Source organism: Phyllostomus discolor, chromosome 5 (assembly GCF_004126475.2).
Source record: "Phyllostomus discolor isolate MPI-MPIP mPhyDis1 chromosome 5, mPhyDis1.pri.v3, whole genome shotgun sequence".
NCBI lineage: Eukaryota > Metazoa > Chordata > Mammalia > Chiroptera > Phyllostomidae > Phyllostomus > Phyllostomus discolor.
This window is the reverse complement of record NC_040907.2, coordinates 148,691,200-148,706,160: the sequence shown is the minus strand read 5'-3', so window position 1 is coordinate 148,706,160 and position 14,961 is coordinate 148,691,200. Positions and strand designations below refer to the sequence as shown.

The 14,961-nt window shown below is 45.5% G+C and overlaps 1 protein-coding gene across 1 annotated transcript in view; it reads left to right on the top strand.

Moving 5' to 3' along the window:
- The window catches only part of PDLIM1 (PDZ and LIM domain 1), a 40,498-nt gene that overhangs the window by 11,782 nt on the left and 13,755 nt on the right, over positions 1 to 14,961 (top strand). Inside the window, exons 2-4 of the mRNA XM_028513854.2 lie at positions 5,621 to 5,772; positions 7,604 to 7,688; positions 11,744 to 11,943. Coding sequence (XP_028369655.1) covers positions 5,621 to 5,772; positions 7,604 to 7,688; positions 11,744 to 11,943 — 437 coding nt within the window. The remainder of the gene's footprint in view (positions 1 to 5,620; positions 5,773 to 7,603; positions 7,689 to 11,743; positions 11,944 to 14,961) is intronic.

The window sequence follows — 14,961 nt, the reverse complement described above, 5'->3', positions numbered from 1 at the left end:
AGTCACTTTAATCTCAGCAGAACTAAGGCTCAGTGGTTATTTCTTGTCAGTAACTGGGGGCAGTTGAGTCAGAAGCTATCTTTAGATTGCATTGTTGTTCCCCATTGTTTTCCAATTAAGTACAGTCTTCTTAGAAGGAAAATAATGCTTTTATTGCCTGGTCTCTTTACGTCTCCAGCCTCATTCCCTTCCTCTCCCTTCTGTTCCTGTTCCTCCCTTCTGTTTCATCCATGCCAGTCCACATGCTGTTTCTATAACTTGGCATGCTTTTTCCCACCTCCTGTAGTGCCTTTGCAATTTTAAGCAACACCTCCTCCAGGGAGTCTCCCCTTATTCCACCCTTAGGTTCCCCCTGCCTCTTTGCATGTATCACAGCACTCACCAGCTGTTGTACATGCCTGTCTCCCCTAGTAGGTTGTGAGCTCCCTTTTCCATTTGTATTCCAGTGCGGTGCCTGGAATCTACAAACAATAGTTCACATTTTTAGAGCTTTAACAGTGTGCTCTGCCTGAATCATCTCATGCAATCCTCATAACAGCCTTTTGATGCCAGGACTGTTACCATTCTTATTTCGTAGATGAGAAGAGCAAGGCACACAAAGGTGAAATATCTTGCTCAAGGACACTTGGCTTGTAAGTGGCAGAGACAGGGGACTTGAACCCTGCCCATCTGACCTCTGAAACCACATCTTAACAAGCTTCACTGTATTTCAGAATGTACTTAAGGAATGACCAATGAATGAGTGAATGAATGAATGAGAGGAGGGAACAGAGGAGGGATGAAGTAGAAACATGCCGTGATCACAGAGGAAGGTTATTTCTTCATTTGTCATGGCCAGTGGGTGTGCATCCAATTCTGTATAATAGAAATATTTATTTACATGTAAGTTAAAGAAAGTGGGAGAGCTGTGTCATTGTTCTATTCTGTACCATTTACAAATGAGATTAAACTCTTCAAAATCTGTGTGCTCAGGAGTCTGGTGCAATGCACAGGCTTTAAAGATGCATTTACGAACTCACACAGTGTAGGGCAGGTGTGCAGGCTGGCCCCTGAGCAAAGGTCTGCCTGGAGGGGGAAGGTGGGGCAGGAGTGCAGACGACATGAGTGAATTCTGCAGAAAATAGCAGGTTGTCCATCGGTGGAAATTGTTGTGCCTAAACCCATTCTTAGGCAGCAAGAGTTGTGTGATTGAGTTGTATGGTCTCTGGGGAAGAAAGCTGGAGAGGGTATTTGAGGATGTCCGTTGACCTGCTGGGTCTGTTTCTTTGGAGGAGAGTATAGGATTTCCACTTTAGAAATTGAAGCTGACTTCATCATGAGCTGGTTCTGGTGGAATTTGATGGTCAGGAGGAAATTAGAAAGGACAGTGTGGTATACTGGGTTAAGTGGGTAGACTCTGGAGCCCCACAGCCTGCCACTCACCAGCTAATAACCTCAGGCAAACCACTTAACTCCTGTTCCTCCATTTCCTCATATGTAATGATGCAGCAACAGTCCCACCTGATAGCATCATATGAGGATTGGTAAATTAGCCTTTGCCAAATACTTAAACTGTTCTTGGCACATAAAAAGCACTTGTTAACTGATGATGACAATGAATGGTTAGAGTGTAGTAGGGATTGGAGTCCACTGGTCAAAATGGGAAATAACTGATGTTGGAGATTCAGGCAGGTCTGTCCTGAGCCCCTTTTCAGTCTGTGTTCTGATTTGTGTAGTTTTTAAGGGATGAGGTTACTGGGCTCAGGCTCAGTTCAGAGCAATTGAGATGACTGTCCTATGGCAGGAGCCACCCAGGCAGTGGCAAGAGTCTGTGACACTCCAGTACGTTTTGTAGAATGCCATGGCAGATGAGTCTCCTTAATTCTGGATATTTCTTTGGCTCTGGCACTTGGGCTTGGACCATCTGCTTGTGGCATCGTGGTAAAGGGGAAAAGGAATGGGATAAGGATCCAGCGTCAAGTTCAGGCTCAAGCCTTTAGCTGTGTGAACTTGAATCAGTTACATCTTCTGTGAGTCAGTTTCCTCATCTGTGAAGTTATATGTTGGTGGTGAAATCATCATTATTAAAATCTCAAACGGGAGATTGTATGTGAAAGGACTTTTGTAGAAGGCAAATGTATAATTTGTTTAAATCCCTTTAAAAAATGGCTCTCAAAAGAATGTGAATTTAATCTGTTTATGTGTGAGTCTATCCAAATCCCACCTGATGCTCTTGTCTTGTCACGTCCAAGATTTCCTTTGGCTTCCTGTCAGTTTGGCTTTCAAAACAATCAGACCAACAGAGAGGATGGCCAGGCCGCGCTCGTTCCGGCTCGGGGCTCTTTAGACTGGTTCTAGCTTGTCCGGAGCCTGTTGGGATGTACTTAGCAGAAATGCCTCTCCCACAGGACAGCTTGAACCAAGTGCTGGAAATTCCAGAGCTCTTTGCAGCTGAACATATAAAAGAAACTTCCATTTTCATCTTTTCAGACTTCCCCCCTACCTCCCATTATTTTAGTTTTGTGAGTGGTCACATTCTAGGGTAGCAATGTTGTGAAAATGATTAGTTGATCCCCTTTAAAATAGACATTTTTAAAGGATAAAATTAGGTAGCATGATTACATATTTATTTATTTGTTTTCGTTTGTGTGTGTGCGTGTGTGTTTTAAAAAATTTTATTTACTTATTTTTAGAGAGAGGGTAAGGGACGAAGAAAGAGAGGGAGGGAAACATCAATGTGTGGTTGCCTCTCACACACCCTCTACTGGGGGCCTGGCCTGCAAGCCAGGCATGTGCCCTGACTGGGAATTGAACCAGTGACCCTTTGGTTCACAGGCCAGCCCTCAATCCACTGAGTCACACCAGCCAGGGCCATGATTACATATTTAATAACACTAGATAGTCTAGATTCAGTCACTCATTGGACTAACATTTATTGAGTACTTACTATGTACCAGTCATTGTGCTGGGCACTGGGGATACCAACGCACTAAAGGCAGATGAGCGCTGCTCTCACACACCTTACTGGAGGTCCTCAGACATTATATAAATAAACCCACAAATTAGATTTATAAATCTAATATGACAAGTGCCACTGTAAAGAAGAACAGAGTGTATTAGGATGAAGTGGGCATCTAACTTAGATGGGAGGACAGAGAGGCCTCTCTGAGAAGGGCCATTTAAGCTGAGACCTGATAGGTGAGAAGCTAACTACAGGTTAGAGCAGGTGCTAAGGTCTTGTAGTGGGAAAGAAACAAGGAAGACCCCTGTGGCCAAAGCTTAGTTGGGGAATGTCATGATGAGGGTGAGGAGGGAGACGTGGTCTTCAGGGACCTAGCTGATGATTTTGGATTTTATCCTTGGGGGAGTCTCTTTAACATTATTAGAGTTAGTCATGGTAATAATGAGTTTGATCAGGCTGCTTTCTGTGGGGGTAGAGTTTGCCAACCCAGAAGCTTTGCTAATCCCAAATAATGGGATGCATAGGTCCGTTATTTAAAAATCCTCACTTGAGGATATGTTTATTGCTTTTAGAGTGGAAGGAAGGGTAGGGAGAGAGAGAGAGAAAAAACATTGATGTGACAGAGAAACATATAGAGAAGTTGCCTCTTGTACACACCAGGACCAGGGACTGAACCTGCAACCTACATATGAGCCCTGACTGGGGATTGAACCTGCAACCTTTTGGTGTACAGGATGACACTCCAACCAACTGAGCCACCTGGCCAGGGCTGTAGGGTCATTTTAGAAACAGGAGGTCTATTTATTCTTTAGAAAAAGTCCCATATACATGAAATCACGTAAGATCAGACTTCTCAGTGAGATGGGCAGAAAAGGAGAAGAATTTGTTTTCACTGGGTGTTCTGTGTGACTCAGAGACTAGTTTCACCATGTTGACTCAAAGAGAGCGGCCCACACTTGCCTGTATAAATGTCGTTTCCCAGTGGCTGGATGAGAAAAGGTCTGACCTTGGGCTAGTGCTCTGGTAGATGGATGATGGGAAAGCCAGAAAGGAAGGTTAGAAGGTCAAGGTCTGTGCACTGGTTTCCACATCCTGCTACATTCCAGGCAAGTTTTGCCTGATAAAGTCATAGCATGGCTAAGCCAGAAGGGACCTCAAGGATGAAGTCATCCACCCCTTATTTATGGGGCTGAGGTGCTGACGAGGACATGGACCATGACAGCACACCAGCCACCTCAGAAGGGTCAGCATTTTCAGTTTGGTGAAATGGAAACCATGGCTGCTGCACTCCTGCATCAGATATGGAGACTTAGGGCTTAAGCCTTGTGTCTTGCTTTGGTGCCTTGAAGGGCCTCTTTACCTCTGGTTCAGGTTTTCAGAGGCACACCCCCAAGTTGGTCCCCAGGTGTCTAGGGCCCTCTCCAAGGAGAGGGCAGCACCCGGTGGGCGCTGGGAGTCCCGGTGTGTTACCACCACTCTGTTCCTGGGGGACTTGGAATTCCTATTAAGGAAAGTCTTTTATGTCAAAAGTCATGGACTGACACTGGCGTGGTAGTAATACTTTTAGTATACCTTGGTTTAGAAAATACCTAATAACAAAAAAATTACTCTGAGGCTAGTACTACTTCAAAATGAGTTTGTGTTTCGATCATCACAACAGCATCTGTATTTACTTGAAAAGTAGTTGTGCATCTGTGTGTGAGAGTCAGTAGCAGGTGGGTTTGGTGGCCCACTGCACAGTAACTGACTGGCTCCCTCAGCATTGGGGGTCCATGCATGTGGAACCATTGATTCAGAAGACTTGACCTGCAGAAAACCAGGAACCTATGGGGACAACCCTGATCATAGTCAGCTTCCTGGATGGAGAAAATAAACCAGTGTAAACCCATTCTACCACATTATAAAATAGTTTCTATTGCCTTTTTTAATCACAAAAGTATCCACCTCATTGTAAAAACCAGAAACATTACAGAAATGAATAACTGAACAGTTTTGTGTGCAGTGTTCTAATTTGTTTCTGTGCATAAATGACATTAAGGTTTTTGTAGACATAGATGTTACTGTACATGATGTTCTCTAAGTGTGTGTGTGTTTCATGTGGTGGGTGACTTATCTTAAAGAACCAGTAAGGTTCAGTGGGAAGGACGTTGGGTCTGAATTCAGGGTCTGAGTCCCAGCTCTGTAATATACTAGTCAGATGGCTAGTAATACAGAGAGAGTGGGGCAAGCATAGGTTTATAGTTGTTCATGTGGAAAATAATACAATAATTAATAAATAACAATACAAGAATAAACTCTGTTTCACATACTCACAACTGTGAACCTACTTTTCCCACACCCTGCATAGTAATATGCTAGTTGAGTGGTTCCCGGCTGAGTCACAGATCTTTCTAGGCCTCAGTTTCCCAGTCTCTAAAACGGGGACTGATGTTTGTCCTCCCTTCTCACAAGGCTGTTGTGAGGATCCCCTGAGACGGTTGGTATATAGGAAAGGACTCTTTGTAAACCGTGATGTATCACATAAATGGAAAGGATTGTTACTATTGACACTTAGGATTTTAGTCCCTTTCCTTCTTACACGCTTTGATCCACATCTGTGAATACTTAACTCCTTGGTAAGTTACTTAGTGGTTGCCTTGGAGACGAGTAGTAACTAGCCCGCCCTTTCCCTTTTTCCAGGTCACTCCCGGAAGCAAGGCTGCTGTAGCTAATTTGTGTATTGGAGATATAATCACAGCCATTGATGGGGAAAATACCAGCAATATGACACACTTGGAAGCTCAGAACAAAATCAAGGGTTGTGTAGACAACATGACTCTCACGGTAGCCAGGTAAGGCTTGTGGAAACGCCCTTTCATTTCTGATCTGCATATGGGTGAGGACGAACCCATCTCAGAACCCCTGACACCCCCAGCTCAGTGCCACGCATACTACAGGCAGGTTGAAAGGTCTGTGGAATTGGAATTTCAGGTTGCTTATTTCCTCTCCAGTTGTCATAGTGCTTCTTATATTTTGGGCATCTTTCTGCATTTTACAATGCAGAAAGATCCAATACAAGTAGCCAAGATTCAGGGAAGTAAGATCAGTTAACTATTGTCAGGTATAATGAAATGAAAACTTTTTCTTGGAAACCATCAAGAATCTACTCAGGATGTTGCTCCCGCCACACCACACTGAGCAGTGGGTACTGTGCCAGGCACTTACAATGACAGAGAAGGCAAGCACACACCAGCCAAAGTGCTGAGTGTAAGTGAGAGTGCGCAGTGAGAAGGGGGAGCTGACTGTTCTCAACAGGCCAATGAATGAGTAGGCAGAGTACACTGGGAGTTATAGCTGGGGTGGGATTCCCATTCTTCTGTCGTTGGGTCTTGGAAGGAACCCTGCAAAGGCACGATTTCAGGAGTGATTCGGTTCAGCCTTTATGGCCCTGTATTTCCTGTTGGATCAAGTTCATATTCTCCATTCTGATATCCTGTTATGTTAACCTGCTCTTGAGTGTCTCATGAACCTTGGCTTCCACAGCTCTTCCTCACGAACCGTTTGCTCAGGTTCTCATCTGTGAAGTAGGTTTGTGGCTTTCTTCTACCTGGTACCGCAGGACTGGCGGGAGGACCAAGTGGGGAGCAGGATGTCAACAGTTTTGTACACTTCCATGCCCTGTTGTCACGGGAGGTCACTTTATGACTACCCTCTTGAAAGCTCGTTTTCCCCTCATTCTCATCTCCATTTCTGTCTCAGTCCAGATCTTCTCCTTCAAGCCTTATTAGTTCAAGATATTCATTTACTTACCCATTCATAGGTGAATCAATTTTTTTTTAAGATTTTATTTATTTTTTATTTTTTAGGGAGGGAAGGGGGGAGAGAGAGAGAAAGAGAGAGACATTAATGTGCGGTTGCTGGGGGTTATGGCCTGCAACCCAGGAATGTACCCTGGCTGGGAATCGAACCTGGGACACTTTGGTTCCCAGCCCGTGCTCAATCCACTGAGCTATGCCAGCCAGGGCTTGAATCAATTTTTTTATCCACTTAACCAACAAATTGAACAGGATTTTTTTAAATGTATATCTGGCACTGTGCTAGGCAGTCTGACACTACAAAGATAAGTACAAGTATTCTCCCCCGAAGAGAGAAAATGACTTAACACTAATGAAAACTGAGCCCGGACTGAGAGTGATGCTCTGTGCTTGATATGAAGAAATCCTTTGCAAGCTCAAAAAAGGAGGCATCACTTTTATGGGTCCAGATTAGCTTCAAGGGTGAGGCGGTTATCTGGTTGGACCAAGAACACTGGGAGAGACAGAGGAGACCTCATTCTGTCCTGAGTGGAGGTGGGCTGCGTGAGGCATGCTCAGGAGCCAGGAGGAGGCCAGTGCGGCTGGGGGTCAGCGACACAGAGTGGCGTGAGGGAGGTCGAGGCTGAGGAAGTAAGTCCCAGTGGCTCGGGGCTGGGCATGGACAGCTATCCTATGTGACGTGATCAGATTGTAGCTTTTGAAAGATCACTGTGGTGGCAGAATGCAGAGGCAGGTGGGTGGCAGAGTGCTAGTTCGGAGTCTAGGACTCAGGTGAGAGAAGGCATTTTCCCATTCTGTTTTTAGTATATATTATTATTTCCAACATTTAGCATGCATGAAACGACAGCTTTGTCTCAATCTCTTACAGATCTGAAAATAAAGTCTGGTCTCCTTTAGTGACAGAGGAAGGGAAACGTCATCCGTATAAGATGAATTTAGCCTCTGAACCACAAGTAAGTACTGTGCTCCACTGCCTGTCCTCTCACTACCCGGTATCTGTTTTGCTTTTCTAAAAATTTGTTTATTGATCTTAGAGAGAGAAATAGGGGAGAGAGAAAGAGAAACATCAGTTTGTTGTTCCATTCATCCATGTGTTCGTTGGGCGAATCTTGTACATACCCTGACTGGGGATCAAACCCGCAGCCTCGGCATATCAAGACTGCTTTAACCAACTGAGCACCCAGCCAGGGCTTCTTTTTAGCTTTTGGAACAGCTCAGCACACTCCCATTTTTTCCTGCTGCCGGGATTTCTGGGTCCTGGCTGTCGTTCAGCCCTTCCCGTAAGGGAACTGTAGGAGGAAAGGGCTGGAAAACCCCAAGGCAGTGACGCCATGGCCTGGAAGCTGGGGGTAGGAAGACATACAGGAAGCGGGTGGAAGCCTTCCTGTGCAGAATGGGGTGGCGGGACCCTGTCAGATAAAGGAGCTGACTCAGCTCTTTAGGTACGTCCGATACAAACGAGTTGTGCCGTAGATGAAAGTAAATTTGAGTCTCGAAGCCTGGAAGCTGGAGGAGCTAAGGGGAAATTTCATAGTAAACTGTGCTTCTCTCCCTGGCATCCCACTGTCTGATTTCCATGATCCTTAAGGTGGAAATCTCTATTTTTGTTATGGTGATACTTCTAGTAAGACCTTAAATTTACTAAAATGAAGTGGTAATTCATATTGAAAAATGTGGTAGGGAGTCAATGCACAGTTTGAATTTCCTTGGAGAGTAGACTGATCCAAGATCCCATATTTGTAAATAAATCTCTCTGTACTTAGAGTATAGGTGATTTTATTTCTGTCTTCCTCAATTACATCTTCTAAATAATTTACAGAGAATGGACATTCTTTTTTTAAATAAGGGGAAAAACTTAAATGAGAAAGTTTAGAATACCTTTGAAAAATTCCACACACCTGACATACTGCTTTCACAAAGTGTGCATCTACTGGATAAGTTAATGAATTATTAATGATAAATTAATAAGGAAGTGGTGATTAAAAACTTCTTTTAGACTAGTTTGTGATTGTTATCTGTTTAATTTCAATTGAAGATTTGAACTTTATTTTTTTTTTCTAAATTTTTAAAAATTGATTTCGGATAGAGAGGGAGAGGGAAACATCGATTTGTTGCCCCACCCATTTCTGCACTCACTGGTTGATTCTTGTCTGTGCCCTGACTGGAGAGTGAACTCAAAACCTTGGGGTATCAGGACGATGCTGTAGCCAATTTAGCTACCCAGCCAGGGTGTTTGGGGAGGCTAGTTTTTATGGTGAATTGAAATATAATCAAAAGGTAACATAGCTAGCTATTTTTTATACATAAAGCAGAAAACTTGTATGAAATCAGACTCACTGGGTGCATTTGCACGGGTAAACTGAGTGGTTGTATGTAAGTGACATTTTCTCAGCTTCTATTAAAATGTCAGAAATCTAGTCACACAATTTTTTCCATTAATATAATAAAAATCATACTTAATAATCCTAAGAGTCACATTAAGAGTCACTTTACATCTGACATTTCAAAATGGACATGACCCTGTTACTCTTTACAGGTCACGTGAGGGAAGTTCATAAACCGAGGCTCAGGCTGAAAATGCCCGTGGTGCCGATTAATTTAAAACACGCCACACTTAGTTCCAGTGTCCCGGGAGTTCCAGCCACTTCATTAAATTCACTGTTCACGTTATGTTTTACTGTGTTAAATTCTCATATATTTTATAATATAGAAGGAATGATTTAGTTTTAATTTGGTCCATCTAAAATCCTAGTTTTAACCTAGGGCAATACTTATTTTTACATGCGTTATGCTTGCATTTTCATTTTAAACATATGTAAGCTGGTTACCTGTGTTAATATTTTGGAGGTAGTTCTCATCAGATTAAAAGAATTGTCGAATACTTTACCTTCTAACTCGTATATTTTTCTTTTGATTGCAGTAACTCTTTCTTCGTATGAGAAATTTCTCACCTCTCACTTTTTCAGTCTCCACTTTCCAGCCATTCTAAAATAGAGTGAGTAGGGGCAGAGTTCATCTATAATGAAAAGATCTGTTAGTTCATGCACTGCCAGACAACACCCCAGCTTATCTTAGGTCAGAGCAGTTACACACCTAGTTTATATTTCCTCATTATTGAGTTTCCTAGGCGACTGATAAATACGAAGTCCAAACAATTACATCATCCCTTCCAAAAGGCAGGCCCTGAATTAACCGCCTGAGTTCTGGAAAGACCAGTATTCACATGGGGTTACAGATATTCCTTTTATGTACAAAACAGATATATTCTTGGAAGATTCTCCATAAAGTGAAAACCAGAATTTCCAACCTGAGTTCCCTCCCGACTTCCATTCTAGTGGAAAATGCAGTTCTGTGGAGGGAGACGGGGACAGACGCCGGTTGAGTGTCCGTGTGCCAGGCACTGTGCTTGGCACACTGATACTTCCCACCGAGGCCTTGGGGAAGAGGCCTGATTTACTTCATTTTAAAGAGGAGACGTGGGCTGAGAGAAGTTCATGTTAACTTGCCCAAAGCTGAACAGGAAGTGACAGGGAAAAACTGAGCCAAGACAGAGAAACAAGGGCGGTTGCCTGGTGCTCAGCACCCCGAGCTGCCCGCCCCTAGGAATGGCCGTGGGGGAGGAGAGGGAGGAAGGCGTGGCACTCCTGGCTGCAGGTGTGCGCCTGCTCCATAGTGCTGAGGGGTAGCCGCCCGCCCGCCAGTCTGCTGCCGTTAATCACTGTATACGATTCCTGGGATTACTTGTGCCACACAATTTACTTCACTATTCTCTGATTACTGCTAGACTTATTTTCTTAATTCTGCTTACTTCCCCTTTTGCGAATCATCGGTGTGTCCTTCGCTTTGGTCCGAGTGTGAACAAAGTCAACTCGACTTCCTTTATACGGTCAAACCTCACTGCCTTGGACTTGTTGAAGAGGGTGCTCATGTGAATAGTGAAAAAGAGTATTTTCATGTTGTTTACTTTAAATCAGTGCACAGTAAATGAAGGTTTAATATTTTCTGTGAAAGCGTGAAAGACTTGAAGCTTTAGCCAAAAAAGGAAAAAGAAAAAGGAAGAACAACAGAGAACAGAAACTCCTTGGGAGCAGTTGTTCTAGGCCTGGGCGTTAAGAAAGAGACCAGGGTTCATTCAGGAAGATTACTGGGGAACCCAGAGAATATGGCTCGGGTTGAGTTTAGTCAGCTCTACGAGAGTGTCTGTTGCCTGGGAGCCAGGGTTGACCCAGACTTGCTAACCGAAGCTGTGATTTTTTTTTTTAAAGACATGTTAATTTAAAAAATTTTGGCTGTTTGTTAAAAAGCTCTGAGGTGTTGTAGCTGTAGTAATTATCCACAGCTTCTGGCAAAGCCAGCATGGGGGTGGAGGGCGCTTTCTCAAGTTACAGCCCCCCTGGGCACTGCCCTATAACAGGTATCCTCTAGCCTTCATCTGATTGGCCTTGTCCTTCACCTGCAAGAAACCTCAGATTCTGAATTCCCTTTGGTCCCCTCCACAGGCCGCCCATCTCCGCCTAGTCAGGGGCTTCTTCACCCCGAGCAGCCCTCTTATCTTGTTTGTCTAACCCTCTCCGTTCTGGGGGCTTCATCTCTACCTTTCATCAACTTTTGCTTTGCACTGGCCGTGAAGTGACTGCCTGTTCTTCTCTCCCTGGAACCTTAGTCCCTCTGTAATGTGCCCTGAAAGGGTGTTTCAGCTCCAAGGCATCAAAGGGTATCCTGCCCAGGGCTCCCCAGTGGGAAGTCAGCTTCACTGGGCCTCAGGGCAGAACCAGAAGGCAGAGCTGGTGTGTGAACCTGCACACGTGCCCAGCTCATGAGACTCCCCGGCTGTGGCCCGTATCTGGTGGGTACATCAGAGCTTCTCAACTAAAGTTTGGTGTTGGCCAGGGCCACTGGAGCTCATTGGAACACCTCTTTCCCTCGTGCTCGGCCAGCACTGTCCATCAAGGGGGTACGTTGGACACCCCTGACCCCCCTTGATGTCTCCTCTGGTCTCTGCCTGCAGGAAGTCCGACACATAGGAAGCGCCCACAACCGGAGTGCCATGCCCTTCACCGCCCTGTCTGCCTCCAGCTCCGCCCCCAGGGTCATCACAAACCAGTACAACAACCCCTCTGGCCTCTACTCTTCTGAAAACATCTCCAACTTCAACAGCGCCTTGGAGTCAAAGACAATGGCCAGTGGGCCAGAGACGAATGGCAGAGTGTAAGTAGGGTCATGAACCCTCCTCCAGGCCAGGACCAAGGTCGGGGGTGCAGGCAGGTGGGAGACGGTTGAGCCACTGACCCAGGGGGAAGAAAGGTCTACTCTAGCACAGTCCTCTCTGTGTTCCTTCTCCTCGTCTCTAGAAAGGAAGTAGTACCACCTGCCTTGTAGGGTTGTTGTAAAAATACATAACCTGTAAAGTGCCCAGTACTGTGTTTGGCACAAAGTAGTCAGTTATTTGCTGAGACCTATGTTGTTACTGTCTTAATATCTCCAGTCGTCGTCATCTTCAAGGTGATCATACTCCTTCCTTGACAGCCCCACTGCGTCCTGAGAAATTCTTCAGTGTTTACAGTTCGGGGTTTCTGCTGTGTTTACCATCGAAGGGAAAGTACTTCGATGCAGTTTTTGGTTTGCTTTCCTCCTGAGAGGCTGCTAGAAATAATAGAAGGAAGAGAAGTCCACGAGGATGTAGACACGTGCCCACAGGAACAGGTTCTGATCCGGAAGCAGAAGCAGCTTTGCCCAGGGTAGGGGTGGGGCTGCAGGTGGGCAGTGTGGACAGGTCTAAGGAAGCATCTTGCTTGGGACTGAGGAGGTGTGTCCCCTCCTGTTCCTGACCATAGCTGCTTTTATGTCTTTTTTTCCTCTTTTAATTTTTATTTATTGAGTTTAGAGAGAAAGAGAGAAAAACGTGAATTTGTTGTTCCAGCTAGTTACACATTCATAACTAAAGTGATTCTCGTATGTGCCCTGACTGGGGATCAAACCCACAACCTTGGCGTATTGGGACAACCCTCTAACCAACTGAGCTACCTGGCCCGGGGGACCTCCGTGTCTTTATTCAGCAGAGGGGTTCCAGCATCTGCTCCATCCCAAACTCTTTGAAGAGGAATCCAAAACTTGGGAGTACCACAGATAGTGGCAGAGAGCTGGGTTTGAGGATAAAGATGGGACGGGTTTTCTGTAGATGAAAGGGGGATGGACTGTGTCACCCGTTGCCATGTCAAGTGCCCAGAGGTAGCAGAGAGAAGGACACGAGGGCAGAGCTGAGTGCAAACAGACGGGAGCTGAGTGGCGCGTGGCGGCTGGCCAGTGCATGCCCCATCCAGAGGGGGACCCACTCCTTGGCTCCAGCCAGACACCACGTGCTGGCCTGGGAGTCCCATTTCTGATGATTAATTGCATTGAAGCAGAAGTCCAAATGCCTCTTTTTATCTGAAATTTCTTGATCTTTTAAGTGCTGGTGACAGTCAGATTTGTTGGAAAATACTGTGTGGTCCAAACTTGTCTGATCCCTGAGAATCGAATGGAATCCACAGTTCTTATGTTAGCTCTGAAGCCCATTTTGCTGTCTAGTTTTTCCCCAGTTCACCTTTAATAAGAATCTGCCTGGATCTTAGAGTGATTCATTTATAAATCCATTGCTTCAAATGCAGAGGTAGGAGAGGGTAAGGCATGAGAGGTTTCAGATGACTTAAATGTTTGGGAAGGGCTGTTGCGGGGACCTCTTGAGGGCTCCTGGGCCATATCCTTCATCTAATTCCCCTTTCCCTGGAAAAGAGCCTGATGGCATTGGGCACCCATCCATGCAGGGGTCTGTGCCCAGCACGGAAAGGCACTGTGAGGCTTCGAGTCTAATGGGGGAGGCTTTGCTAGGTGACTCATACTTTAGAAGCTGTTACTGCATTTGTTGTAGTATCCAAGACAGAGTGGCTAGTTATGCTTCTTCCCCCAGATTCTGGTTCCTGCAGTGTGGGACTAGCTTGAGATGATGGTGTCCTTCCAGGTGACCCTGGGAACGTTTGGGGTACTTGAGACAGAGCCCATGCTGGGCCACCCAAGCTTTCCATGGACACACACTGAAAGGAAGCTTTTTCTCCAGCAGCTCAGGGGGGAGCTGAGTGGTGGAAATGCCATGGACCATGGTTCTTGTTTTTTGTTGCTTTGGTGCTGGGGGAAGGCTGAGAATGTGACCCTCTGTTACTGTCCCCTAGTGGAATGTTCCATGTTCTGGGTTTAATAACCCAGGAAATGACACATCCTTAATTGAAAGAGCTGCTATGCATTGGGAGAAATATGTGCCTGGGAGGTATTTTTAGTATGGCCTTGGCCATTATTCCTCAATTAATGTCTTCTTTCTTCTCTCTTGCTCCCCGTTTACACCCTCCCCTCAGCCTGAGACAATTAAATCTGAAACTGTCTGGACACTGCACAAGCCTTCCCTCTAGCCCCTGTCTCCTCTTGCCGTGGACTTTTGGGCTTCAGGACCCTCTGAGTCTTTATCAAAAGTCCCTTTTCAGATTTTCTCAGCAGAGGGGGCCCAGGTTCTGCTCCATCCCAAACTCTTTGGGGAGGAATCCAGAAACAGTGGGAATCCCAGGAGCCCATGGCTGAGAAACTTGCTGAACAGGCTGTGCTGCCTGTATGGGGGCCTCTGTTTACTGGGCTGTTGCCGGAAAGGCCCTGTGCACCCTCAGTGAGATTGTCCTGCAAACCCAGCAGCCACCCGGTAACTTTGCTTTCGTCCTCTACAGAAGTCTCAAGCGCTTGCTCACCCCTGCTGTTTAGTCTGTGAAATCCACTGAGATTCCAGAATCGGCTCACTTCATACTTTGCATCTGAGGTCATTACTGATTCCCTGGGGCTCATTCTGCATTTCTTTGTCCTGTGCACTTCAAAGCAGACTGGTGTGTGTGTGTGTGTGTGTGTCTATCTGTCTGTTTCTGTCTTGTAGGACATCCCAGGGTCATGTCCCCATCAGACAAGAACACAAACAGCATTGTCTTTTCCTAATTTAACTGTGAAGTCAGGCGAGAGGGTGTTATCCACCGTCTGTTCTCCAAGCACACACCCAGCCGAGTGGGAGGGCCTGTAGGTCAGTTTCGGTCTAACAGTTGTTTATGGAGTGCCTTCTGTGTACCTGTGGGTGCAGGAAATGTTGCCATGTTCAGCATCAAGCTTTTACCTGCCCTCTGATCTCTTTTAGCTGAGTTTAGGGATTCTCAGGTCATTTTC